At 42.5% G+C, this 27,708-nt stretch overlaps 1 protein-coding gene across 1 annotated transcript; it reads right to left on the bottom strand.

Annotated features, from left to right (window-relative positions):
• Positions 1 to 70: 70 nt before the first annotated feature.
• TCTN2 (tectonic family member 2) lies at positions 71 to 27,239 on the bottom strand. Its single transcript, XM_030860065.2, has 18 exons — positions 26,939 to 27,239; positions 26,653 to 26,760; positions 26,157 to 26,233; positions 24,511 to 24,706; positions 21,657 to 21,757; positions 17,588 to 17,778; positions 16,942 to 17,068; positions 14,819 to 14,960; positions 13,467 to 13,532; positions 12,047 to 12,181; positions 11,731 to 11,808; positions 7,653 to 7,733; positions 6,553 to 6,664; positions 4,316 to 4,422; positions 2,501 to 2,657; positions 752 to 877; positions 510 to 598; positions 71 to 266 (listed from the first exon to the last, which is right to left on the bottom strand). Exons 1-18 carry the CDS (start codon positions 27,237 to 27,239, stop codon positions 172 to 174), a joined length of 2,289 nt encoding a protein of 762 aa, XP_030715925.2. The 3' UTR covers positions 71 to 171.
• Between the last annotated feature and the right edge of the window lie 469 nt (positions 27,240 to 27,708).

Raw genomic sequence — 27,708 nt, 5'->3', positions numbered from 1 at the left:
GGCTAGCTGTATATGTGAAGTAAATTTGCAGAGCACCTAACAAAATCTTCTATAAAAATAAAACATTTCATTTATTAAGATTTTATATAGAGGCACACGGGAGGACAACAAACCCCTGAAGTAGAAGCTGATGATCTGTAAGAGGTCAGACGGTTGCTGAATTCCACGCTTTCATATTCCAGTCCAGGGGTTACTGAGGAACACCGCTAATGTGATGAAGGATGCCAACAGTAAGCTCTTGGCAACACACTGAGAATAAGGCTCCCCTGCAAGGCAATGAATCAAATTAAGCAACGTTCCTGTTTCTTAACTTTTTGGGTAATCATTTAGGTAGAAATGAGCCAAAGCATAAATAGTGATCCTTTCTAAGTGGCAACATGATCAGTAAATGTTTTCCTTTTAAAGCTCTGCTATATGTTTTAAGTTTTCTGTGACATTTACACTTTTTTTAAAGTTTTTTAATTGACACAACGTAATGATAACCATTTCAGAAATGTGCTTTACCTTACCTTGATAATACTGGGTCAGCGGATATAGAAGTTGCGGCCAACAAACCTCATTTCTGTTACAGTTGTACTCTGTAAAATTGATCTGGAATCTACAAAACATTTTAGGAAGTTACAGTAGCTACAGCAAAGCACATGCCTTTGATGAGAAGCATCAAAACCTAATTAAAGAAATAAACTTCTTACTTTGGAACATATATTTTTCTGCTTCTTACTAATGTCACTTAGGTCAGCAACTGTATTACCTTGTAAGTGGACGGGGTAACTGTGCAGGTATCTTAATAAACTGGACAGATGCACTGATGGGGAAAAGGCTGACCTCATCCTCACAAGTCAGCCCACACTGGAACTGCCAGCTCACCGAGGAGAACCTGGGAGGGAAAGGTTAAGCAGACAGCAAATCCACCGCTCATTTCCGGTCTGTTAAGAACATCAGGGGACTTCCCTGGTGGTCCAGTGGTTAAGACTTTGCCTTCCAATACAGGGGGTGCGGGTTTGATCCCTGGTCGGGAAGCTAAGATCCCACTTGCCTTGCAGCCAAAAAACCAAAACATAAAACAGAAGCAATACTGTAACAAATTCAATAAAGATTTAAGAAAGAAAAAGAACTTCAGGTAACTGACAACAACAATATGAGCTGAGATTCTCCTAAAGAAGTTTCCCATATTCTGCTGGTGCTATATTTTCCCCTTTGTATTATATAAATTTTCAAACGCACAGACAAGCAGAGACAGTTGTATAATGAACCCTCATGGCCCTATCACAGGCTGCAACAGCTGCCAGCATTTTGCCAATTCTGTTTCATCTCTCCTCCCCCCTCAACTCATTTCATACTGGTGCTTTTAAAATTCATTTGTTTTACCACTTGTTTGTCTCAAACAATATTATAATAATAGTAATAACAACAATAATAACAGTAGCAGCTAACGATTTTTAAAGGCTTTCCATGTTATTTCTGCCTACCCAGCATGCCTTTGCCTTTCTTCTAGTAATGGCACCCCAGTTTTCCCTGGCGGAACTACCCCTCCCCACTCTCAGTTGAGTGGACAAGAAGGGACCCACCTGAACCTAGGGATGTGCCCATAACCTGCACCTGGCCAATCAGAGATATGCCCCTGGCCATAGTAATTGGTTCAGAAGGGAGCACATGACCGAAACTGGACCAATAAAAGTCTTCCCAGAACATTTTTGAGAAAGTCCACATTGGACTTGCTAAACTGGAAGAGCTTTTTTTTTTTTTCCCCTAACCACTGAATCTCTAGGGAATTCCCTGGACTTGCTAAATTGACATAAGCCTGGATTTGCTGGTGTTCATCTTCGCCAGCTCTTGAGGAAACCCCCCCCCCCGAGAATGAAGCCCACCTAAAGAAAAGAGGAACCCAGAGATAAAGGGGGAAAGACCCTTGACCACATGGGAACCATGAACCATGAACACACGGTGTATGGACTTTTCATAACTTGAACCAATAAACCCAACTTTTGCTTACGTCAGTGTCAGTTGGGACCCTGTCACTTAAAGGTGATAGAGGTCTGACATGTAAAGGTACATCACCATTTTACAGATGAGGAAACTGCAGTTCAGAAGAGGTTGAGTAACTGCCCAAGGTCACACAGCTCACACTGGAATAGCCATGATTTGAACCCACCCATCTGCCACCAAGATCTCTAACCACTGGGCGCTACTCCCTGATCAGTATGCCAATGGTATTCACGAATTTCAAAATATGCCGAGCACTAAGCAGCCCCTTACTCATCTCTGTACCCCCTGAAGTACCTGGCAGACTCCCTTATACGTAGCTTTACGGATACTTGTGAGTGAGAATGAGTTTCCATTACAAACAGTTTACCCATATTCCATTTATACATGTAATCATTTGCTAATCATTGCAATTTGTAAATAAACCAGTCAGATTCTAAATTATCATTCCCCTATTCTTCGGAGCGCCCTCAACTTTCCTGTCTCTAAACCCCACTTATCCCCGATATGATCATACCTTGTTTCTATGCCAAGTATCTCCTGCTGAGTCATCCCTTCTACGGCGCCAGCATCCGAGAAGAGGATGCGGACATTCAGCTGAGCGGGAACACCCAGGCAGATGCCGTTCGCGTTGCTGACAGGTGGGTCTGCACCTGCATCGGGGGCATCTGCACCTGGAGGAATGATAAGTTGTGCATATTGGAAAGAATTATTTAATAACAGTTTTCCTACAATGCTGTGATGCTCCCAAAATGGGAAATATTATCAGACAGGAATCCCAACGAATGAGGCTTTAATCTCTAACAGGCTCTAGTTACATGTCTCTCTGTAACTGTGTTACCCCTCGTGTTCAAAATGTTCCCTTGGATGCTAGGTCAATCACTGGAACTTTAAAATCCCTGACCCACATAATAAAACCCTAAATCATGATTCAGTTCCCAAGCTCCTCATTGAAATCCACCCAGAGTTTTAACAGAAATACCATATACTTGCAGTAAAATGCCATGAGATTTATCCCATGCAGTCACTATTCTAGTAAAAGCTGTATAAGACATTTAAAGTCCATACTAACAACTTTAGTTACTACGGATTAAATAGTTCAAAAGCAATTTCCTGATGTGTTGCCACAGCAGTAGTACAAATAGAAGAGAATAAAACTGAGTAAGAGATAAATTTTCTTTCATCTTGAAAACTGGCCCTTATGGGGGAAAAAACAGCAAGGTCAGTTACAGGATGTGGATGGCAAGTCCTATGAGACTCTGGAGGGGATTTCTTTGTTCCTTCAGGGATTTGGAAGGTTGGCAACACTGTTTCCAGTTTCCTCCTCCTTGATATATGTGTTCAACATCGTTTCTCTTCTATCAACCAGGATCAGGATTGATTTTAATCTTAGATACGAAATAGAAGCTAACAGCTTCCACCTTGAAGGCAACAAAACACCATCACCTCTGATTTCCCACCTCACCAACTCCGGTTCTCTGTCTTGAAATTTCCCATGCTTTTTACTTCTTAGATGCTTTACTGACCCCTTCCCGCCATCCCTCAGGCACTCCACGGCCCACCTAGCTGGCCTAGAGGTTCACAAGGGGTTGACAAGCCCAGACCTCTGGGTTCTGTTTCCAAATAAGGACCTAGCTCTGCGCCTAGTGACTTGAGCGCAGACTGTGCTGGCAAATCGTGGCCAGCAGGACTCCCTGCCTGAGTCAGAGAGTGGCGGGGGCACCTCAAGCACACAGACATATTACGTGATCCGTGGCCACCCCACGGGGCAGGGGAGAGGCCTGCAGACCACAAAAAAAAGGGGGCTTCCCTGGTGGCGCAGTGGTTGAGAGTCCGCCTGCCGATGCAGGGGACACGGGTTCGTGCCCCGGTCCGGGAAGATCCCACATGCCGCGGAGCGGCTGGGCCCGTGAGCCATGGCCGCTGAGCCTGCGCGTCCAGAGCCTGTGCTCCGCAACGGGAGAGGCCACAATAGTGAGAGGCCCGCGTACCACAAAAAAAAAAAAAAAAAAAAAGGAATGCAAACTGACACGCACTGAAAATCCTCAAACTTCATTAAGACTTCCTTTTCCAAAGACCGTTAGCTTGTAAAACAACTGGGCAATTTGAACTTCCTGTTGGTATCCTCTTTAAAAAAAAAAAAAAAGCCATCATGAATAAGAGGTAAAAGACATGAAAAGCCTCCTGCCCGGAAAGCTAACCTCTAAACAAATGTCCGTTGGGCCACAGCAAAGAAAGACAACCTGTCAGGTCAGGCTGTAACACTACACCTGACGCTATGTAATCATAGCAACCAAGGTACACATTTTACACGTGTGCAGCTTTCACTTACGTATTATTTCAAGCCAGCCATCACTAAGATTGTTGTAATTGGAGTTGCCTCTCATTGCAACATGAGTCACTTGCATTAACGAATCAAGTAGTTCAACAGCATTCTCCCTACAAGAGAGGAAGACATTTCTCAGCGCATGGCCAGCAGGTCTCGTCCTGAAGTCCTTACAAAGAGTGTCCAGCGAAGTGAGAGAGTGGCATGGACTTATATATACAACCAAATGTAAAACAGACAGCTAGTGGGAAGCAGCCGCATAGCACAGGGAGATCAGCTCGGTGCTTTGTGACCACCTAGAGGGGTGGGATAGGGAGGGTGGGAGGGAGATGCAAGAGGGAGGAGATATGGGGATAAATGTATGTGTATAGCTGATTCACTTTGTGATACAGCGGGAACTAGCACACCATTGTAAAGCAATTATACTCCAATAAAGATGTTAAAAAATAACAAAAAAAGAGTGTCCAGGCTGTGCTTGCTGGGTGTCTAAACAAAAAGCTGCCAGGGGATCTGGCTGGGAGTCTTGCCTCTTTCCGAGGCCTTCCTGGGATGAACTTACACAGCAAGGGGAGGACATATAGAAACAATCTTTCACTTTGGCCTTAAAATGTTAGTAACTTATGTTGGTATCATGTGGTTTACAGGTTCCTTTGAGCATCACAAAACTTGGGAGGTGGGTAGATCACATATCAAATTACCAGGATAAATTCATGGGACACAGTGACCCAATAGTAAAAGGAACCTAAATATTTCGTTCGAATTTTGAGCTATAAAATTAGGTGAGGGTTAAGAATTGGAACTTGGCACCTCTATGTTCCAGTAACGTCACTGGAGGGAACAAATCTTACAAACCACAAGGGAGAGGCTCTGACTGCCCCGCACCCTGCAACCAGGAGCCGCCGTGGGTGACGTATACCCAGTTTTTCTTCCCTTCACAATGTCCCCCCACCTTTTCCCTGCTCCCCAAAGAACTGTACCACTTGGGATAGGAGATACCACTTCACACCTGCTAGGATGGCTATTATTCAAAAAATGGAAGATAACGAGTGTTGGCGAGGGGGCCTTCCCTGGCAGTCCAGGGGTTAGGGCTCCATGCTTCCACTGCAGGGGTCACGGGTTCGATCCCTGGTCGGGGAACTAAGATGCCACACGCCAAGTGGCATGGCCAAAAAAAAACAAGTGTTGGCGAGGATGTGGAGAAATTGGAAGCCTTTTACGTTGTTGGTGAGACTGTAAAATGGTACAACCACTGTGGAAAACAATATGGCGGTTCCTCAAAAAATTAAACATGGAATTACCATATGACCCAGCCATTCCATTCCTGCATATATGCCCAAAAGCACTGAAAACAGGTATTCAAACAAAAACTGACACATGAATGTTCAAAGCACTATTCACGACAGCCAAAAGGTGGCAATACCCCAAATATCCATCAACTAACGAACAGATAAACAAAATGTAGTGGAACAAAATTCAGCCATGAAAAAGAACGACGTATTGACATATGCTACAACATGCATGAACCTCAAAAACAGGATGCTAAGTGAGAGAAGCCAGACATAAAACGTCACATAGTGTATGATTCCATTTACACGAAATATTCAGAGTAGGTAAATCCATAGAGACAGAATGCAGATTGCCTGTTGCCAGAGCTGAGGGGAGGGAGGAATCGGGAGTGACTACTAAAAGGTACAGGTTTCATTTTGCAGAGACGGAAGTGTTCTGGAACTAAATAGAGGTGGTGGTTGCACAACACTATGAATGTACTAAATGCCACTGAACTGTGCACTTTAAAATGATTATGTTGTATGAATTTTACCTTAATTAAAAAAAATGCATATGCATATCCATAAATTTTCTAAATGCCACCCAGATAATTAAGTGGAAAATACTTTATACATCATGTTACACAGCTTAAGAATTCTTTAAATGTTAATCACTGACTATACTTGGCTCCAGCCCTCCTTCTATTTCATGGGTTTCCAATGATGTGAACAAACTTCTCAGAGAAATCTGCATAAATATGGATGAAATAGCTTTAGTCCCAAGAATGTCTATTTTCACTTATATTGATGTTTGAATCAACTCTAAATTGTATTGGAAGTTTGTATTATTTACTATCACTTTTATATGTTTTTATTCAGACTGAAATTTTTCACATTCATGTTGTTGTTAGCATTCATGTGAATTAGATTTAAGCAAACCACTCAAAATGTAGATAAATTCATCAGTGAGACACTCACCTGAGCTGAGTACAGTTTTCATTAATTCCAACTTCTAAAAGGCACCCAGACAGTGCATTTTCTCCAAATAAAATGGGTTTGAAAGTTGCTGATATACACAAACCCCTTCCAGCTATAAAATAAAAAGATTATCCTATTTTTGCAAAATAAAAGTAAGTAAAATATTTACATTAAAGTTTTTCTTACAAAACAGAGAGAGAACAAAAAGCATAAATAAAGTTTCCAGGGACTTCCCTGGTGGCACAGTGGTTAAGAATCCGCCTGCCAATGCAGGGGACACGGGTTCGAGCCCTGGTCCGTGAATACCTCACATGCCACAGAGCAACTAATCCCGTGCACCACAACTACCGAGCCTGCACTCTAGAGCCCGCGAGCCACAATTACTGAGTTCTCGGGCCACAACTACTTAAGCCCGTGTGCCTAGAGCCCGTGCTCCGCAACAAGAGAAGCCACCACAATGAGAAGCCCGGGCACCGCAACGAACAGTAGCCCCTACTTGCTGCAACTAGAGAAAACCCCACACGCAGCAACGAACACCCAATGCAACCAAAAATAAATTAATTAATTTAAAAAAAGAAAAGAAATAAAGCTTCCAATTTCCGAGAACTGAGGTCATTGTTACTCTAATCCTTTGAAAGCTGAACAAAAGGCTCTTTCTGTATCAAAATACCTGGACAGGGATCAAGGGTTTATTCTGAACGTGAAATTTAATGCCTTCTGGCAGATGTGGGTAATTACCACTGTTGCAAAGATTTTTCCATAGTTTGGAATAAAACTATTCTCATGTCTCTGATTAGCACCATCTTGGGCTAATCAATAACTACAAAGACAATGGACTCTCCAGCCACTTTCATATTTAAATCTCTATTACTAAAAACCAGCACTTCGAGTGCAAACAATGTGAACATTTTTTACAAAAAAAAAAAAAAGAAAGAAAGAAAGAAAAGAAAGCTGCAGAAGGATGGAAAACCCCCCCCACACACAAGCTAAATAAACAAACTCGGCTTTAAAGTAATTGGTTCCTTAATCGGATTCAAAATATGGTAATATTTCCAATTCTAGTTCACCAGAGAGCTAATCATATTACCAAACCAGATTACCGGATTGCCAAAGGTGTAAAGTCGTGACATTATTCATCCTGTTGGTGTTTAGAGCTCGAACAGGCTTGCCAAGTTGGTAACCTAGACAAACACAATGCAGGAGAGTGAGCATCTTTCCCTCTAAAGTTATTTTAATGCAACAGGCGCTAGCTCATCAAATAACGGAAAGGAGGAATCCACAGTAAAAGGAAATATGCAGGCAAAGCTTTTTCAGAATACCCTCGAGAAAAGGGACGTCACCTTCATTTGTTTTTGGTTTTATTTTGTTTTTTATTGAAGTATCGTTGATTATAATGTTGTGTTAGTTTCAGGTGTACAGCAAAGTGATTCAGGTGTCACTGAATCAGATTCTGAAACAAAGATGTCCATGTGATTTTTTGGAACACATTTTTAAAGTAAAAATCTGAAAAGTGAAAAGCAGGCAGGAGTTGGTCTTGGACCTCTCACCCTGGAGAACAATTAGCTGCTGGGCAGGCCAGTTCATGCATACTTGCTGAGTGATTAATACCACTTATCACAGGGGCTCGTAAGGGAAACTTAAACCAAAGTTACCTTCTCAGGGAATGATTTGCCGGTAAACCAATTCAACCCCAAGATCTGATTTAGATCCTATTCCCATCCATCTCCCAGTAATCCAGTTTATTGTTTCCACCTTTTTTTTTGTTTGTTTAATTTTAATGTCATCAAGTGCTTTTCTTTTCTTATTTATTTATTTATTTTTGGCTGTGTTGGGTCTTCGCTGCTGCGCGTGGGCTTTCTCTAGTTGCGGTGAGCGGGGGCTACTCTTCGTTGTGGTCCGCGGGCTTCTCATTGCGGTGGCTTCTCTTGCTGTGGCGCACGAGCTCTAAGCGCGCGGGCTTCAGTAGTTGTGGCACGTGGGCTCAGTAGTTGTGGTGCACAGGCTTAGCTGCTCTGTGGCATGTGGGATCTTCCCAGACCAGGGATCAAACCCATGTCCCCTGCATTGGCAGGCGGATTCTTAACCACTGCACCACTAGGGAAGTCCCTCCACCTTTTTAATATGAAAAAGTTCACAGGTACAGAAAACTTGAAAGTGAGCCTCATTCAATACAGCCAACACCTAAAATCAACAACTGTTAATATTTAGCCGTATATGTCTTACCTATTATAAAAGCACATATACATTGGAGGGGAGGGGCAGAACCATGTGAAAATAAGTTGTAGACATCATGACACCTCACCCCTAAAACCTCCATCACACATCTCCCCAAATTAAGAACATTCCCCTACAGGGAATTCCCTGGCAGTCGAGTGGTTAGGACTCCACACCTTCACTGCCGTGGTCTCAGGTTCAATCCCTGGTCGGAGAACTAAGATCCCACAGGCCAAGGGGTGCAGCCAAAAAGAAAAACAAACAAACAAAAAAAAATTCCCCTATATCACCATGATGCCAATATTTCTCCTAAGAAAATTAATAATAATCCCTTATATCATATCATATCCAGTTCATACTCATATTTCCTCTTAGATTCCCTCCAAAAATGTGTTTTAGCGCTGTTTTTACAAACTGGGATGCAAATGAGGTTCATGCATGGTGTTTGTGTTTCCAGCACTACGCCCCACCGTTCCTGAACCAGAGGCCTCCCCTCTGGCCACAGGTCCGACCCTGCCCGCATACACATCACACTCACGTCTTCCTCCTTGGCTTCCGCCAGGTTATTCCTGTTCCCAGCACCCTTTCCAATTATCTGCTTCTCAAGGCGCAATCTCCTCTTTGCAGCCCAGTGAGGAAATCCGCCAGGGGCAGAGCTCTGACTCGCTCACTGCTTTTCCTCCAGCACCGAGAACAGAACCTGGCAAGCGCTGGACACTCAACACTGCTCTTTAGTGATGCAAAGTCTGGGAGAGCGGTCAACATTCTACTCCTCTGAATCCTGGAGTAACTGTCCCCAAGTCCCTCACCCGTTTATTAATTATCTTGGATTGTTCACTGTTGTTTCCTGTAACTTGGTGCTGTCATTCCAAATGAGAGAGTGAATTCCTTGAGGACAGGGCCCATGTCACATAGTCCTCTGAAAACCCCGTCCTGCCTCAGAAAGCGCTAGAGACAGTGGCTGTATCTATTCAAGCTGTTTTGCTGCCTGATCAGTTCTGGCTCTTAATTTATTCGTTTTTGATGACAGTGTCAACATTTTTCACATATTCTGATGGTGCGTCTCAGAAATCTTGTCAAATTAACTCAGTGAAATGAAAACCCTTAAATTCCAGGAGCCCGCTTTTAAAGCCAACAATAAACCCCAAGCTCCACATTAATAAGTACATTAAAATCCTATTTAAAAGAAAATATATATATATATATATATAATGGGTCATGTATGATTAAATCAGTATATATAAGGATTGAAGATCATGCAAAATAAAAACTTATTTAAAAGTAAAAAAAGGATAGCAAAAGGACGGAGAAATTTTTTTAAGAAACAATGACAGGTTTATCCAACAAGTATTTACTGAACACCTACTATGGTCTAAGCCACAGTTGTCCCATAGAAATATAATGCAAACCTCATATTTGATTTTAGAATAATATGTATCTTTAGAATTTTTTAGAAATTAAATTTTTTTCTAGTATCCCCATTAAAAAAAAGAAAAAGAAATAGGTGAAATTAGGGACTTCCCTGGTGGTGCAGTGGTTAAAAATCTGCCTGCGAACGCAGGGGACACGGGTTCGAGCCCTGGTCCGGGAAGATCCCACATGCCGCGCAGCAACTAAGCCCGTGCACCACAGCTACTGAGCCTGCGCTCTAGAGCCCGTGAGCCACAACTACTGAGCCCATGTGCCGCAACTACTGAAGCCCACGCGCCGAGAGCCCGTGCTCCACAACAAGAGAAGCTACCGCAAAGAGAAGCCCGCGCATCGCAACAAAGAGTAGCCCCCACTTGCCACAACTAGAGAAAGCCCATGCACAGCACTGAAGACCCAACGCAGCCAAAAATAATTAATTAAAAAAAAAGAAATAGGTGAAATTAATTTGAATAATGTATTTTATTCCACCCAATATATACAAAATATTATTATTTCCACATATGACACTGGCCACATTTCAGGTGCCCAGCAGCTACATGGGGCTAGTGGCTAGAGTACTGAACAGTGCAGTCCATCCACATACTGGTTTAGGCCCTGAGAAGGCAGCAGTGAACAAAAGAAATAAACAAATACATGACAAAACGGGTGGTGACATATTTGCACATAAATACAAAATGCGCAACGTGACCGGGAGTTCACAGTCCCCGGGAAGTCTCTCCACAGATTCCAGGTTAGGAACCCATCATCTGCAGCTTATTTCTTTAAAAATTAATTTTACCAACACTTTATTTTTTATTTTTTAGCCATGCTGTGCGGCTTGCAGGATCTTAGTTCCCCAACCAGGGATCAAATCTGGGCCCTGGCAGTGAGTGTGGAGTCCTAACCACTGGACCACCGGGGAAGTCCCCCTTACCAACGCTTTAAATGCCTTATTTTCTTTTTCAAAAGACGAGAGTTCCCTGGAGATCCAGTGGTTAGGACTCCGTGCTTTCACTGCTGAGGGTGTGGGTTCGACCCCTGGTGGGGCAACTAAGATCCCACAGGCCGCACAGCACAGCCAAAAAAAAAAGAGAGGGGGAGGGAGGGATAAATTAGGAGTTTGAGATTAGCAGATACAAACTCTTATATATATAATAGATAAAGAACAGGGACCTACTGTGTAGCACAGGGAACTATATTCAGTGTCTTGTGACAGACCGTAATGGAAAAGAATATGAGGGGGAGTATATATAAATGTGTGTAACTGGGCCACTTCGCTGTGCACCAGAAACTAACACAACATTGTAACAATACATCAATTAAAAAAAAAAGACCAGTAGCTAAAGAGAAAGGATGTTTTAGGTTTACAACAACTTGTTACAATATACACTTTATGTAAAAAATTAAGCTGTTATCAGGAAAAGAATACAGTATCACAAAAGAAAAAACAGAGTCACAAACTGAAGTTGGAGCTATTTATGATCATCGTTATAGCACAGGAGTGTTGAACTAAAATATGTTTGTAAGATCAGTGACTGACATATACTATCTCACCTGGATTTCCAGACAATTCCTTTTCATTACCACTGTTATAGCTTAAAAATTTCACTGTAAATCTCTGTGTCATGATCCCTAGAAATAAAACAAAATAAAAATATGTCACCACATCACTAGGAAAAGAAATTATCCCCCATAGTGTTTTCTTTACCTTATAATTGCATTTTGACATGCAAAAAAAAACATACTGTTTTCTGATTAAATCATAAATACAAATAAGAAAAACAGGTCTGAATTAATCTGTTATAATTATGAAAATCATGAAGAAAATATTTTAAACTGAAAGCATTCTTGCTGCCCTCCACCAAGTTACCTTTCTGGTGGGCATTAATTTTTGCCCTAATGATTCTGACATTTATTTCACTGATTGTATTATTATTCCATCTGAAAATATAATGTTCTTCCACATTCACATTCCTGGGGGCTGATCCAGTACTTAAAAGTGTTTCTGCAAAAAAAGAAAAAAAAAAAAAAAAACAAGAATAGAATACTTTCATAAATTAAAGACCTAAAAAAAAAAAAAAATTAAAGACCTTCTTTGGGCTCAAGTTGGTGGTTTTCTCTGCCTGGGTGGCCTTCCCCCCACACCCCACCCCTGCCCTGCCTACCCAGTTCCCTTACACAGCAGGGTCATGACTTCCTCCAGAAGCCTTCCCCATTCCTCTGCCCAAGTCAGCGTTAGCCACCTTCTCTACACCATCCTCATATCCTGAGTGAGCTCTGTCCTTTTCATTTCAGCATCCCTGGTCCCCGGCTCATAGCTTGATGCAGAGCACATGCTTGGAAGAATGTTTGTTAAATGAAAGATTACAGAATGCCAGCTTTTTAAGAGCAGGGGCCTGCTGTCTAGTTCACTAATATATTGTACTAATATCCGATGAAGCAAAGAATAAGTTCGAGAATTACAGCACGTTGAAAAGAACCACTAGTAGTATCCTTCATTAAAAACAAAAGTCCTGGAAATATCGGCCAAACTCTACATACCTTATTTGGCTGCCTCACAAATGCAAAGTTTAATGATCAGAAAAAGAAGAGCAAGCGAGAAGTGAAAATGCTAGGTCCTAAAGAACGCTTTTTTTTATTTTTTTAAATTTATTTATTTATTTTTGGCTGTGTTGGGTCTTCGTTGCTGCGTGCGGGCTTTCTCTAGTTGCGGTGAGCGGGGTCTACTCTTCGTTGCGGTGCGCGGGCTTCTCATTGCAGTGGCTTTTCTCATTGTGGAGCACGGGCTCTAGGCGCATGGGCTTCAGTAGTTGCGGCATGCAGGCTCAGTAGTTGTGGCTCACGGGCTCTAGAGCACAGGCTCAGTAGTTGTGGCACACGAGCTTAGTTGCTCCGCGGCATGTGGGATCTTCCCGGACCAGGGATCGAACCCATGTCCGCTGCACTGGCAGGCGGATTCTCAACCACTGCACCACCACGGAAGTCCCTAAAGTACTCTTTAACTCTCTGAAAAACATCTAAGAAAAGGCCCACAGGCCCTGAGAATGAGGAGGGACCGTGGAACCCACGTCATCCAGGACTGTGAAGGGCCTGGCTCAGGTCACAGATGTTACTCCAAAAAGGCAAGACGGAACAAGGAACGAGCAAAATAGTAGTGGGATATCTTTCTAACGGCTGTGAACCTCCTAAAATTCTCACTAAAAGTGTATTTTACCCTGGGACTACATATTACTTGCAAGAAATGACATGTATTCCCATAGAAATGATATAAAAGTGTAACATTAAATTACCTGTATTGGTGATGAATCTGTCTAGGTCAGTTGCTTCCTCATAGATTACTTTTGGTGTAACTATGCCTGAAAAGATACATAAATGAACTTCCACAGGAGTACATGACCTAACATGATCACATTTATCTATGAAAATGAAAGCTTGCCAAGCAAATACAGTAACTGTGCCCGCCCAGTATGCCAACTACTCAGCTCCCCCCAACTCCCCAAACGCCATCAAATGGGAATCCCACCATTCTTGGCATCTAATTCGAACTGAGAAGGAGAATCTCAAAAGTCAGTGAAAATAATCTGGAGAGTCACTCTTGTATAAGAACCAACATGCAGCACGCTGCTGGTCTGGAACTTAAAATGGTACAGTCACTGTAGAAACCAGCTTGGCAGCTCCTCAGAAAGTTAAATTACCCTGTGACTCAGCAATTCCGCAGCTAGGTATCTACCCAAGGCAAATGAGAATGTATGTCCGCACAGACACTTGAACACAAGTGTTCACAGCAGCATTATTCACAATAACCAATAGCTGGAAACAACCCAAATGTCCATCAACTAATAAATGGTAACAAAGTGTAGTATATCCATATGATGTAACACCATTTGGCCACATAAGGGAATGAGGTTTTTAGAAAAATGGTACAGATGAACCGGTCTGCAGGGCAGAAGTTGAGACGCAGATGTAGAGAACAAACGTATGGACACCAAGGGGGGGAAAGCAGCGGGGGGGTGGGGATGGTGGTGTGCTGAAGTGGGCGATTGGGATTGACATGTATACACTGATGTGTATAAAACTGATGACTAATAAGAACCTGCTGTATAAAAAAATAAATAAAATTTTTTTTAAAAAAAGGAATGAGGCTTTGATCCATGCTACAGTGCAGATGAATCTCAAAACCATGATGCTGAGTGAAAGAAGCCAGTCACAAAAGGCCACGTATTGTATGAGTCCATTTATATGAAGCGTCCAGAACAGGCAAATCCACAGAGTGGCTGCCAGGGCTCAGTGTGGAGGGAGAAGCGGGAGAACTGTTAAACGGGTGCAGGGTCTCCATCTGGGGTGATGACAATGTTTCGGAACTAGGTAGAGGTGATGGCTGCACAACACTGTGCGTGTACGAAACGCCACTGAACCGTACACATTAAAATGGTTAATTCTGTGTTATGAGAATTTTAGCTCGATTTTTTAAAAAAAGAACAGATATGCAATATGCTGTCTTATGGAACTGAACTTTTTCCAAAGAAAACACCTTCCTCAGTTGGCAGGTGAAATATTATTCTAAGTTGATCCAGTAGAAGTGAGATCAGAATTTATCTCAACACTCAGGTCCATGCTCTTATTCTGAACGAACGTCACTTACCTCCCATAGTACCATTCTTTACCTTCACGTTGGTGATTCTGTCTCGTTCTGGGTACACCTCCAGGCTAGTAACGCACTGAACATCGAAATTCTGAAGGAAGGCCACCGGGGCATTCTGCATGCACTGCCCAGCCAGGGATACCTGAGGGCCAGGGGAAATCCCGAGAGATTTACGACCTCCCTTCTAATCATAAAAAAGAGATCAGCGTTTTGTAAAAGTACTCTTTTTGCAGCCTGCTCCTCCTGCTGGGTTAGCTTCAGCAAAGGCTAGGACATTGACTAACTGACCAACTTCAGTAAAATGTCCAGCTGACTTGCTACTCAAAGTCTGGAAGCCACTGGCTGAGGGGTCACAGTAAGGACAGTCGCTAAAGAGAATTCCCTGCTGTGCATCATTTACTTTGCAGAAACATGATTATACTCAGTTTCATGTTCTCTCCCTCATTACAACCAGATTTTTGTTAAAACCATAAAAATGGATTCTGGGAATTCCCTTACGGTCCAGTGGTTTAGGACTCTGCGCTTTCACTGTTGAGGGCCTGGGTTCAGTCCCTAGTCGGGGAACTAAGATCCCACGAGCCAAGCGGCAAGGCCAAAAAAATAAATAAATAAAAATGGGAACTTCCTGGTGGTGCAGTGGTTAGGAATCCGCCAGCCAATGCAGGGGACACAGGTTCGAGCCCTGGTCCGGGAAGATCCCCCATGCCGCGGAGCAACTAAGCCCCTGCACCACAACTACTGAGCCTGCGCTCTAGGGCCCGTGAGCCACAACTACTGAAGCCCATGTGCCACTACTACTGAAGCCCACGTGCCTAGAGCCCGTGCTCCGCAACGAGAGAAGCCCCATTCACCACAACTAGAAAAGGCCCGCATGCAGCAACAAAGACCCAATACAGCCAAAAATAAATAAATACATTTTAAAACAAATAAATAAATAAAAAAAAATAGATTCCTATGGATAGTAAAGAAAAATGGTTTAGCCTCCCATGTTTTCTTCCCATATTTTCTCCTAATTTTGAACTTAAAAAAAAATAAAGATTTCACATAAAACTCTACAGTCTTAAAATATTTTTCAAAATTCTTTAATATTATATTAAATATTATATTAATATTTAATATATAAATATATTTAAATTTTAATATTTAATATATTTAATATTATATTAAATATTTGGCTTACAACATTGTAAGCCAAATATATTTCAATAAAAAATAAATAAATATATTGGACTTCCCTGGTGGCGCAGTGGTTTAGAGTCCGCCTGCCGATATAGGGGACACGGGTTCGTGCCCCGGTCTGGGAAGATTCCACATGCCGTGGAGCGGCTGGGCCCATGAAACATGGCCGCTGAGCCTGTGCGTCTGGAGCCTGTGCTCCGCAACGGGAGAGGTCACAACAGTGAGAGGCCCGTGTACCGCAAAAAATAAATAAATAAATAAATAAATAAATAAAATTTTTAAAATATTTATAGCTTACTAGAAATTGGCTATTAAATTAATAGAAGTGAAAAACGACAGTTACTTCCATGGAAATTTCTAGAAAGTCTTTTGGCTTTATTTAGTAAGTTCACTCTGAGATTTAGCAAAGACAGATTAATTTAAGAGTGACTACTGGGGGCGCAGTGGTTAAGAATCCGCCTGCCAGTGCAAGGGACACAGGTTCGAGCCCTGGTCCAGGAAGATCCCCCATGCCGCGGAGCAACTAAGTCCCTGCACCACAACTACTGAGCCTGCACTCTAGAGCCCACGAGCCACTACTACTGAAGCCCGCATGCCTAGAGCCCGTGCTCCGCAACAAGAGAAGCCACCACAATGAGAAGCCCACGCACCGCAATGAAGAGTAGCCCCCACTCGCCGTAACTAGAGGAAGCCCACACGCAGCAACGAAGACCCAACACAGCCAAAAATAAATTAATTAATTAAAATTTTTTTTAAAAAAGAGTGACTATTAAAAGGAAAAATAAAATCCAGAGGCCTTAAATATTTGAGTGCCTGAAAAATCCATAGGAGAAAAATAAGTAACTTAGGAAGCGATTTTTTTTTTTAGAGTAATATGAGTTAAATTAACAAGAGGAAGGGGAAAATGAGAACAGCCTCTAGCATATTAAAATTGAAATGATTACCTGCGGAATTGTAAAATATGCCTTATCTACAGTCATAACTGGATCTCCTTGTTTGTAACCAAAGTCTGATAAGTCTTTTAGATCAGTATGCAAATACATGTCAAAGGGAGAGTGTTGTCCAGAGGAACTGCAAATCAATGAGAGAAACCATCACTAATGTGCTAAAAACAATTCTTTTAAATTGTTTCTCTGTCTTTTTAATTATAAAAATAATATTTGTACTAAATGCCACTGAATTGTACACTTTAAAGTAGTTAATGGTTAATTTTATGTTCCATGAATTTTACTTCAATAATAATAATAAAGTTGTTGTAAAATTTCAACAAGACAGAAATGTAAAAGACAGAAAGTTAAAGTCCCCCATGAGCCCACCACTCTTTCCCCCAACCCAGAGAATCACTATTGACTATCTGTGGTATCAATCAATTTCTTTTTGGTGGTTCAATTGATTCAGTGACTCAATTTCTTTTCCAATTCTTTCAAATACTTAACACAATATAAACTTACTAACTGAAATCTAGAATTGAATCTAGAATGGAGGAATTGAAGCATGGAGCCACTGGAGAGCTCCCGAGAAGGATGTGGCCCATATTCTAGGGTCACCTGGGCACATGGCCCTCTCCTGGGCAGCCCCTTGGACACTTACACGGAACCGTGATAGAAGTAGCCGAGGAAAGGCGAGTTGGCGAGCTGCACACACAGGAATGGAAACCAGTCGGGGACTCCACGTGCCATCTGAACAGAGCAGAGTTGATCAAAGGGAGGATTAACGTCTCCTCCAAAAACGCCAGGGAAACAGGACTCCCTGAACAGCGCTGTTAAATCTGATGAGCATTCCTGGAAAGAAGATGTAGAGGAGAAGTGAAAAGAGGAAAGTTTCCCCTGTGCCCGCCATCAGGATCTCCTGGCCAGTGTGATGAACACGCGGCTTGAGGCCAGCAGGACCCCCCCAAGGAAGCAGAAACAAACACAGCCTGCATCCAGGCTAAGGGTGCTTTGTGCTTTTTACAGAAAGTAAAATCATGCTAAAATTTTAGTCAGCGCCCTACAAGCCTCCAAGCCAGGAACTTCAAACCTTCAAGGAAATCACATCTTAACTGGGGACCTAAGATATACCACACACAAAAAAAAAAACAAAATGGGAAAAAGAAAAGATAATATGGAATAGACAACAAATGGAGAATTTTCAGTTGTCATCACCATTCAAATCCCTAGCCCAGAGAAACCTAAGGACATTTAGAGTTAGGGCAGACAGTCCATATTCCATAAGAATCCTTGAAGCTCTCACTATTGTGATATCACGACCCAATTAATGTCAAGAAGTCACTTTATTCACGCTTTCATTTACTCATCTGTATTCTTCCTTGTTTCTCAAAGGACTGAGAGAGCTAAAAGTTAAATACGTTCTAAATCCCTTGTTTACTGAAGGTAGAAAAGTAAATGATCTGATTGTTTTAAACAAGGGCAATTCAAATTAAAAATTGATCATGTCTAAAGTGGTACGTAAGTTGAAGCTGTCTGAAGATGTCACTGACCCAGAATCCTAAACGATTCCAGTGGTTGGTGCTATAAGTATACATATACACCATATATAACAAACATGAAGGAAATTAGAAATAGGGCACAGTGATGCACTCTGAAAGAAAGAGGGAGAGAATACATTTGACATTTCTGTTGATACCTGAACAGATTTATGATGTGCTGTATTTTTAAAATTAAACGTGATTGTTATTATAAATACAATTGCTAGTATGAGTGCTCCAATATAGACCCTAAGCTTTCCTTTGCCGTTTTGTAAAACCAACCATGACATAAATAACTGCACTCATCCAAAAGTGGGAGTGACTGGGGTCCTTGAACATGTGCCTCTTTTGCACCTCTTATTCCCCTTCAATCTAAAATAAGGATTAAAAATATGTATTTGACCTGGGATTGGCCAATGGTTTCTTAGATATGACACCAAAAGCACAAGCAACAACAACAACAACAAAAAATGGGGTGGAGAGAGAAGGAACTGGATGAAGGTGGTCAAAAGGCACAAACTTCCAGTTATAAGATAAGTAAGTATTAAGGATGTAACTACAACGTGAGAAATATAGTTAACATGCTGTGGGTTACATATGAACGTTGTTAAGACAGCAAATCCTAAGAGTTCTCATCACAAGGAAAATCTTTTTTCTATTTCTTTCATTTTGTATCTATAGGAGATGATGGATGTTCATCAAACTTATTATGATAATCACTTCATGATGTATATAAGTCAAATCATTATGCTGTACACTTTAAACTTGTACAGTGCTGGAGGTCAATTCTATCTAAATAAAACTGGAAGAAAAAAATGATAAACTGGACTTCATCAAATTGAAAAACTTTTGGGCTTCAAAGGACACCAACAAGAAAGTGGACAACCTACACAAGAGGAGAAGTTTTTTGCAAATCATATATCGGATAAGGGACTAGTAGCCAGAATGTATAGTGAACTCTTATAATTTAACAACAAAAAGACAATCCAATTGAAAAGTGGGCAAAGGGTCTCAACAGACATTTCTTCAGAGAAGATATACAAACAGCCATGAAAAGATGTTCAACACCATTTGCCACTAGAGAAATACAAACCAAAATCACAATGAAATACCACTTCACACACTCGAGGATGGCTATAATCAAGATTATTCTAACAGCTGTTGGTGACAATATGGAAAATTGCAATACTTATACACTGCTGATGGGAATGTGAAATGATGTAGCCGCTTTGAAAATCAGTTCCTCAAAAGGTTAAACATGCAGTTACCATATGACAAAGCAATTCCACTCCTAGGTAACATAACCAAGAGAAATGGGAACACACATCCAAACAAAAACTTGTATACAGATACTCAGAGAAGTATTATTCATAACAGCCAAAAAGTGAAAACAATCCAATGTCCACCACCTGATAAATGGGTTCAGCCCTATGTGATATATCCATTCAATGGAACATGATTCAGCCATAAAAGGAATGAAGCACTGACGCATGCCGCAACACGGGTGACCCTTGAAAGCATGACGCTAAGTGAAAGAAGCCAGACACAAGTCCTCCAGACAGACAGACTGTAGGATTCCATTTATATGCAATGTCCAGAAGAGGCAAACCCACAGAGACAGAAAGTAGATTAATAGGGGCCTGGGAAAACAAACTAGTGAATATAACAAAAAAGAAGCAGACTCACAGATGCAGAGAACTAACTAGTGGCTACCAGTGGGGAGAGGGAAGTGGGGAGGGGCAAGACAGGGGTAGAGGATGAAGAGGCACAAACTACTATGCATAAAATAAATAAGCTACAAGGATATATTATACAGCACAGGGAATATAGCCAATATTTTATAATAACTATAAATGGAGTATAACCTTTAAAAATTGTGAATCAGGGCTTCTCTGGTGGCGCAGTGGTTAAGAATCCGCCTGCCAACGCAGGGGACACAGGTTCGAGCCCTGGCCCGGGAAGATCCCACATGCCGCAGAGCAACTAAGCACGTGCGCCACAACTACTGAGCCTGTGCTCTAGAGCCCGCGAGCCGCAACTACTGAAGCCCACGTACCACAACTACTAAAGCCCGCATGCCTAGAGCCCGTGCTCCACAACAAGAGAAGCCACTGCAATGAGAAGCCCGCACACCGCAACGAAGAGTAGCCCCCGCTCACCGCAACTAGAGAAAAGCCCGCACGCAGCAACGAAGACCCAACTCAGCCAAAAATAAATTTTTTAAAAAAGTTGTGAATCATTATGTTGTACACCTGAAACTTACATAATATTGTAAATCAACTATACCACAATAAGTAACTAAACAAACTTAATTTCTAGCGAAAACTGGAAAAAAAAAAAGTGGCCTGGGGATGAGGGACAGGAATGGGAGTGATTGCAAATGGACATGAGGTTTCTTTTTTGAGGGAGATGGAAATGTTCTAAAATTAGATTGTCATGACAGTTGTACAACCCTATAAATTTACTAAAAATCATTGAAAAAATATATTTTCTTTCCTTTTTATATTTTCTTAAAGGCTTCTAAATAAGACATTAAAACCATCCTCCCAGTATCATCACAATCAGGACTTTATCCAAAGAGATACATTTTTTTCATCCATAAACTAGGCTGAACAGGCTGGATAAGGAAATACTCAATTTCAGGACTTCCCCGGTTGTCCACTGGTAAAGAATCCATCCTGCAACGCAAGGGACGTGGGTTCGATCCATGGTCGAGGAACTAAGATCCCACATGCCGTGAGGCAACTAAGCCCATGCACCACAACTACTGAGCCCATGCGCCTCAACGAGAGAGCCCGTGTGCCCCAACTAAAAACCCGATGCAGCCAAAAAAAAAGAAAATACTCAATTTGAAAACAATGTGCAACACAAAATACTATCTCAGTTTTTTTTGTTTGTTTTGATATGGACCATTTTTAAAGTCTTTATTGAATTTGTTACAATATTGCTTTTGTTTTTATATTTTGGTTTCCTGGCCAAAAGGCATGTGGGATCTTAGCTCCCCAAACAGGAATCGAACCCGTACCCACTGCAATTGGAAGGCAAAGTCTTAACCACTGGACTGCCAGGGAAGTCCCCATTCGTTTTGTATTTTAAAAAGGTTTTAAAAAGCTGTTGATGGGGAACTGTTGGTGCTCTTCACATGCCAGCTGGTACCATAGCTTTCGTGCCCAATAATCAGAAAGACCATACCTGGTCACAGCAGCAGCGAACGTCACAGGCCCCGGCTGTTAAATTACAAGGGCAAGGACCGAGGGGCTGATACACCTGGTTAGGAATAACAGTCACGTTCTCTGAAAAGTACAAACAACAGAGAAGTTCAGCAGTGAAACACTGACAAAACACTGCCACAGTTTTGACATTCAAAGAAAGCTGAATCGTTGTTTTACCAACCACCATTACCAATATTCCACATTAAAGAATCCCTGAAATGAGCTATGCATAGAGCATAACCGAGGCTTGTATCTACTCCTCCAACAAAAACCCAAATAGAAGAAAATACGCTAGTTATATGAATTAAAAAGAAGTCACAGCTGAACTTGAAAATAACCAAGTGACTAAAATTTACGAGTTAAGATAAATGTAATGCACTGCTTTTATTTTTCAGTACACTGAACGATCCCTTTCATAACACAGACTGATTTTAAGCATTTACTCCTTCAAATTCATTACCCCTTTCAGCAGATAAAAATGAAGCCATGATGACATTTCAGACAGCTTATCAGGAAGCCATCTGACGACAAGATCACATTTATTTATGCTACACGCTCAACCTCAAGTCCCACCACACTGTGAATCAAATTTTCACATCCTGATTCTAGTTCACGTGTGGGGGAAATCAGTAATCTTCACATTGATTGGAAAAGGAATACATTATATTACATTTCAGCCTCCTAACTGGGAATCCAGAGACTCATAGTTGGAAAACTATGTAGCGATTATTTGTTTAAACTCTATGTAACAGTCAACTTCAATGACACAACAGCTGAAGCATCTAAAGAACAACTATTATACATTCTATGCTATAAGGAATAAGAAGGTCCGAGTAACAGACCGTGTCACAAGGGTAAGGGTCTGACCCTCAGTTTAATCAAACCCGTGTGACATAAGCAAGGCATTTTAGAATAGGGTTTTGCTATGTGATATAGAGACAGATGTTTGTATATCTATCTATATGTCTCCCACGTTGTTTGCTACTTTCCTTTTTACCAGGCATACCACTTACCTCCTGGCTGTCCTTCCACCCTTTTTCTTGTTCTGAACTCTTGTCTGACTGGGTACAAAATTTTTCATACCTTCGTGGGTCAGAGTGGACATCTCATAATTACCAATATACAGATACTCTAATTTTCCTAAGTTTGGCTATTTGTACAAAGACATTCCAAAATATTACCTAAATATAGTCAAGCATATTTTTTAAAAGAAAAAAGTCACTGCCTTGCGTGATACAGCTACCATTAAGCCCTCCTGTCAGTTTTGGGTTTTTTTGTTTTTTGTGTTTTTTTGGCTGCACCACACAGCTTGTGGGATCTTAGTTCCCCAATCAAGGATGGGTGAGCCCTCTGCAGTGGAAGCACTGAGTCCTAACCACTGGACTGCCAGGGAAGTTCCCCTCCACAATTTCTTTATGCAAATATGAATATACATATTCTTATTCCATGCTATATGCACCCATCTGCACCTGCTTTTTGCACTAGCAATATAGCTTGGAGAGCTTTCCAAGCAAATACACTGAGGGCAGAGTAGTCCACTGAATGTCATTACCGTAACTTATCTAATCCTTCTAAACTTCCAAAACCACAAGGAGGACCACAGTTACAGGATGTGATGTGCGAAATGGCACTGTGGGAGTCTCAAAGTGGCAGACCTTTGCTACTAAAGAGGAACACTTCTCCCTTCATCCCGGGTGACCATAAAGGTAAGAGGTGCTAGCATTTGTCACAGGCAACAGGGGACATGGTGGTGGCACCTATCGAAGTGGACCCTTCAGCATCAGCACATCTTTTGTCCTTAGGACACTGCCGTGATGTGAAAGGGAGAGCAACACAAAATCATTTTCTCATGTCCAGAGATGTATGTGCACAATGATATTTGCTGTAGCACTAGTTACAGTATCCAAAGCTGGAAAACTTTTAATTAAATAAACAATGGTTATTCAGCAAATAAACAATGGTGTATCCACACAAGGGAATGCTATGCAGCTATTAAAAAGAATATAAGAATTATATTAAAAAGAATAGAAAAAGAATGAGGAGAACTTACTTGCATTCCTATGAAAAATTTTCTAACTTATACTACTTTTTAAAGGTATAGAACAGCAAATTGTACATTATTATTGTGTTTGTTCTTAAAGAGAGGAAAATGTGCTCCTATGAGCATAATTAAGCAAGCTGCCTCTGGGAAAGGCAGCTGGCTGTCAAAAGCATTCACTGAAAATCTGCTGTTTTTCTATAAACTCATTCATCAGTCTCTCCCTTCCTTCTGTTTTGTTTTGAGATGGAGTCACAGGAATCAATACAAGGAAAAAAAACTTTACTTTCTCCCAAAAAGGATTTAAAATGGCTTACAAAGATTCAAACAGTAGATCAAAATACAATACACCTTTTTTATTTTTTTATTTCTCTTTGGCTGCGCCTCGGCTTGTGGGATCTTAGTTCCCTGACCAGGGATTGAACCCGGGCCTGTGGCAGTGAAAGTGCTGAGCCCTAACCACTGGACCACCAGGGAATTCCCAAGATACAATAAATCTTAACTAAAATAATACAAAGTGGAAACTTTTAAAATAAGAAAATTAAACAAAATGAAAATAAGTTTAGGAAAGCAAGACACACTCATGATTGAAGCACACAAATTGCATGGCACACACAAACAAACAATGTTTGCAGGGACTTCCCTGGTGGTCCAGTGGTTGGGACTCTGAGCTTCCACTGCAGGGGGCACGGGTTCCATCCCTGGTCGGGAAACTAAGATCCCACATGCTGCGTGGCACGGCCAGAAAAAAAATATGTTTGCAGTAAACGTTTTGACAGTCAGAAACTTTACTTGCCTGATGCATTTTGGGCCACAGAGGAGTTGGCATAAATTTCCACTTGAACGAGTAGATGTGCTAAACAGGATGAATGACGAGAGGCTGAAACCAGAAGAGTTTGGACAATACACGGGGCCTCCGGGAACGGATCTGTCTCATTAGACAAACATGATGGCAGACCCCTCTTCAACCTCACAGTCACTTCCAAAGAATTCTGAAAGGAAAATATTGCTGTACTTTTTATAGTGACTCAAAATGGCATCTATAAGAACACATAATGGAAAGCGCAATCAGCCTCCGTTCATTTTACAAAAGAACTGTACATAAGAAAGACATCACTCTGCTCAATTCTACCCTGTAAACCTACAGCAATATGCAAGCCCTGATTCCTAATACTCAACTGAACATAAAAGCAAGCAACTTGTGGCTGCTTAGAGAAAGCTGAACACAGGTCTGATAAGGTAACTCAGTTTGTCTAGCACCTTTATCATCCTACCAGCAGAAGATTAAATACACACAAAAAAGTCCACGAAAACAGGTCCCGGTTCCTGGGGTGCAAGCAAAGTTTGTCTTTCTCATCCTTCATCTCCGGAGTTGATGCTATGCACATACCGGGCACTCAATAAAACATTCATTAAATGGAAAATATTTCATTTCTCCAGGCTTGAGTGTCCTTACACATAAGCTCAAGAGTTGGGTGAGATCAGTGGTTTATGAAGCTCTTTTGAGTCACAAATCCATTTGATAATCTGACAGAAGCTGGTAACGCTCTCACCAGAAAAAATGCACACACGCATAATTTTACACACAGTTTCAGAGGGTTCACAGGCTTCTTGAAACTCATCCAAGGACCCCTAAGAACCTCTGGGTTGGATGGACGTCTATGAGATCTGATAGTCCACAGTTTCATGGTGGTTCCAAGCACTCAGAAAGCTTTGTTTGCTTGTTTGCGATGTGTGGGATGTGGGATCTTAGTTCCTGGACAAGGGATCTAACCCGTGCCCCCTGTAGTGGAAGCACGGGAGTCTTAACCACTGGACCGCCAGGGAAGTCCCAAGAAAGTTCTATCTTGTTCGATTAAGAGAACACTGCAGGGCTTCCCTGGTGGCGCAGGGGTTAAGAATCCACCTGCCAATGCAGGGGACATGGGTTCGATCCCTGGGCTGGGAAGATCCCACGTGCCACGCAGAAACTAAGCCCGTGTGCCACAACTACTGAGCCTGCGCTCTAGAGCCCGTGAGCCACAAGTACTGAGCCCGCGTGCCACAACTACTGAAGCCCGCGCACCACAACGAAGAGTAGCCCCAGCTCACCGCAGCTAGAGAAACCCAGCGCGCAGCAACGAAGACTCAACGCAGCCAAAGACAGACAGACAGACAGATGGATAGATAGATAAATAAATGTGTGTTCTTGAAAAAAAAGAGAGAGAGAGAGAGAACACTGCAGGGGGAGTTCCCTGGCGCTCCAGTGGTTAGGCTTTCACTGCCATGGTCCCAGGTTCAATCAATCCCTGGTAGGGGAACTAAGATCCCGCAAGCTGCTCGTTGCAGCCAAAAAAAAAAAAAAAGAATAAAAAAAGAAGAGAGAGAGAGAACAACACTGCAGGAACACTAGATGTGGGCCTCCGCAAATGCTACCCAAAAGGTTTTCACCTCTGGCCTTACCACAGTGGGGCTGACAGTCAAACTCCAGTCTCCGGTCTCATTGCTCAGCACTCCGCAGGTAGGAACTGGCAAGAAACCTACGGGAGAGATCAGAACGCAAGGCACTATTGCCCAGCCACTAACAGGGTGCGCTCTTGAGTCAGGAATCCCTTTCCAAGCCTAGGACTGGACCCTTTACAAGCTGTGTGACTTTGGACAAGTGACCACCTCTCTGAACTTCAGTGTCTTCATTTGTTAAACAGATTAAAAGGTATTTAGGAAAATGAGGTGATGCATTTAAGTACAGCGGATAGCTCAGCGAAGGCTAACTAGTGAGATTTGAAGCTTTCTTTTACTGAACCTGTCCTTCGGTCCTCTGCTCCACAGCAGCCGCCCATCCCGACTTTGAAGTGGACAGCGGCAAGGGACCCAGGGGATGCCACCTGGCCAAACTTCTTGGGCGGCCTGGACCTGACCCAACCTCCTCCCTCCCCACAGGAAGGGCCGGGCTCTTTACCCATCTCGTCCCGCAGCTGGGTCAGGGACACGGTCACATCCTCGGTGCCTCCAACCAGGGACGCACTGACTGCAGGGCCGGACATGCGGATGACAGGAGGCATGAAAACTAGCGGGAAGAAAGGGACAAAATGGAGTTAATAGTTGCAGAGCTCCTGACTCCGCTGGGTGGTGGCTTCCTTTGGCGGGGTCTTCCGCAGCTCCTGGAGGAGTCCCAAATTTGGCCCCAAAAGCCTCGTCCCCTCCCTCAGCCCCGGTCCTGCAGGCCCTTGCCCCGCCTTACGCACCCAGGTCCCCCCACAGAGGCCTCAAGACGCTCTGCAGAAGAAGGAGCCTCAAGAGCAGAGGGACCGGCGGCGGCAAACGCATGCCTGGGGTCTCGCTGGGCCTGCACGGCAGGACCGCGCCCGGCTTAGAAGCCTGGAAGCGCGGGGACGCCAAGACACGGCCCCGTCTAACTCTCCGCCATCTTGTCAAGCGAACACCCGGAGCTATGGCAACCACCAATCGGCCGCCGGCCTGGCGGAGTGACGCACCGTGATTGGGCCAGCAGCAGGGAGCGCCCACCCTCAAACCCAGCCGCCGCATCTCAGCCCAGCCCACGGGCCTTAAGTCCTTCCGCCGCCTTCATTCCACGCAAAGGATCACGAAAAAGTAGGAAAGCCTGTTCATTTTAAAAGCCAGAGTTCCTCCAACCTGCAGTTAATTCAATCAACCTGGAGTTAATGCAAGAGCGAACCTACAGACACTGGATTGTAAACAAGCAACTTAATAAACTTGATTTTTATGGTGATTTGGGGGGAGGGACAAAAAGGGGGTGAGGCTGCAGTGCTATAATTGTGTTGTTGAATTGTTTTTATTATTTTCCCAGTTTTTTTAAGGCTTTGTTTGTACCACACAGAGCTCTCAGAACTCCGAAAGCAGGTCTTATCAAAGAACACGCAAGAGGTTTTGTCCAGCATTAGGGAGATGCAAAAGCATCAAAATTCTGCCTGAAAAAAAATTCCTTTTTATGTCGGTAGCCTCAAAGTATCTCAAGCGTTATTATAGTTCGGTA

This window comes from Globicephala melas, chromosome 13 (assembly GCF_963455315.2).
Source record: "Globicephala melas chromosome 13, mGloMel1.2, whole genome shotgun sequence".
Classification (NCBI taxonomy): domain Eukaryota; kingdom Metazoa; phylum Chordata; class Mammalia; order Artiodactyla; family Delphinidae; genus Globicephala; species Globicephala melas.
The sequence above is the reverse complement of the archived record's forward strand: the minus strand, read 5'-3'. Positions and strand labels throughout refer to the sequence as shown.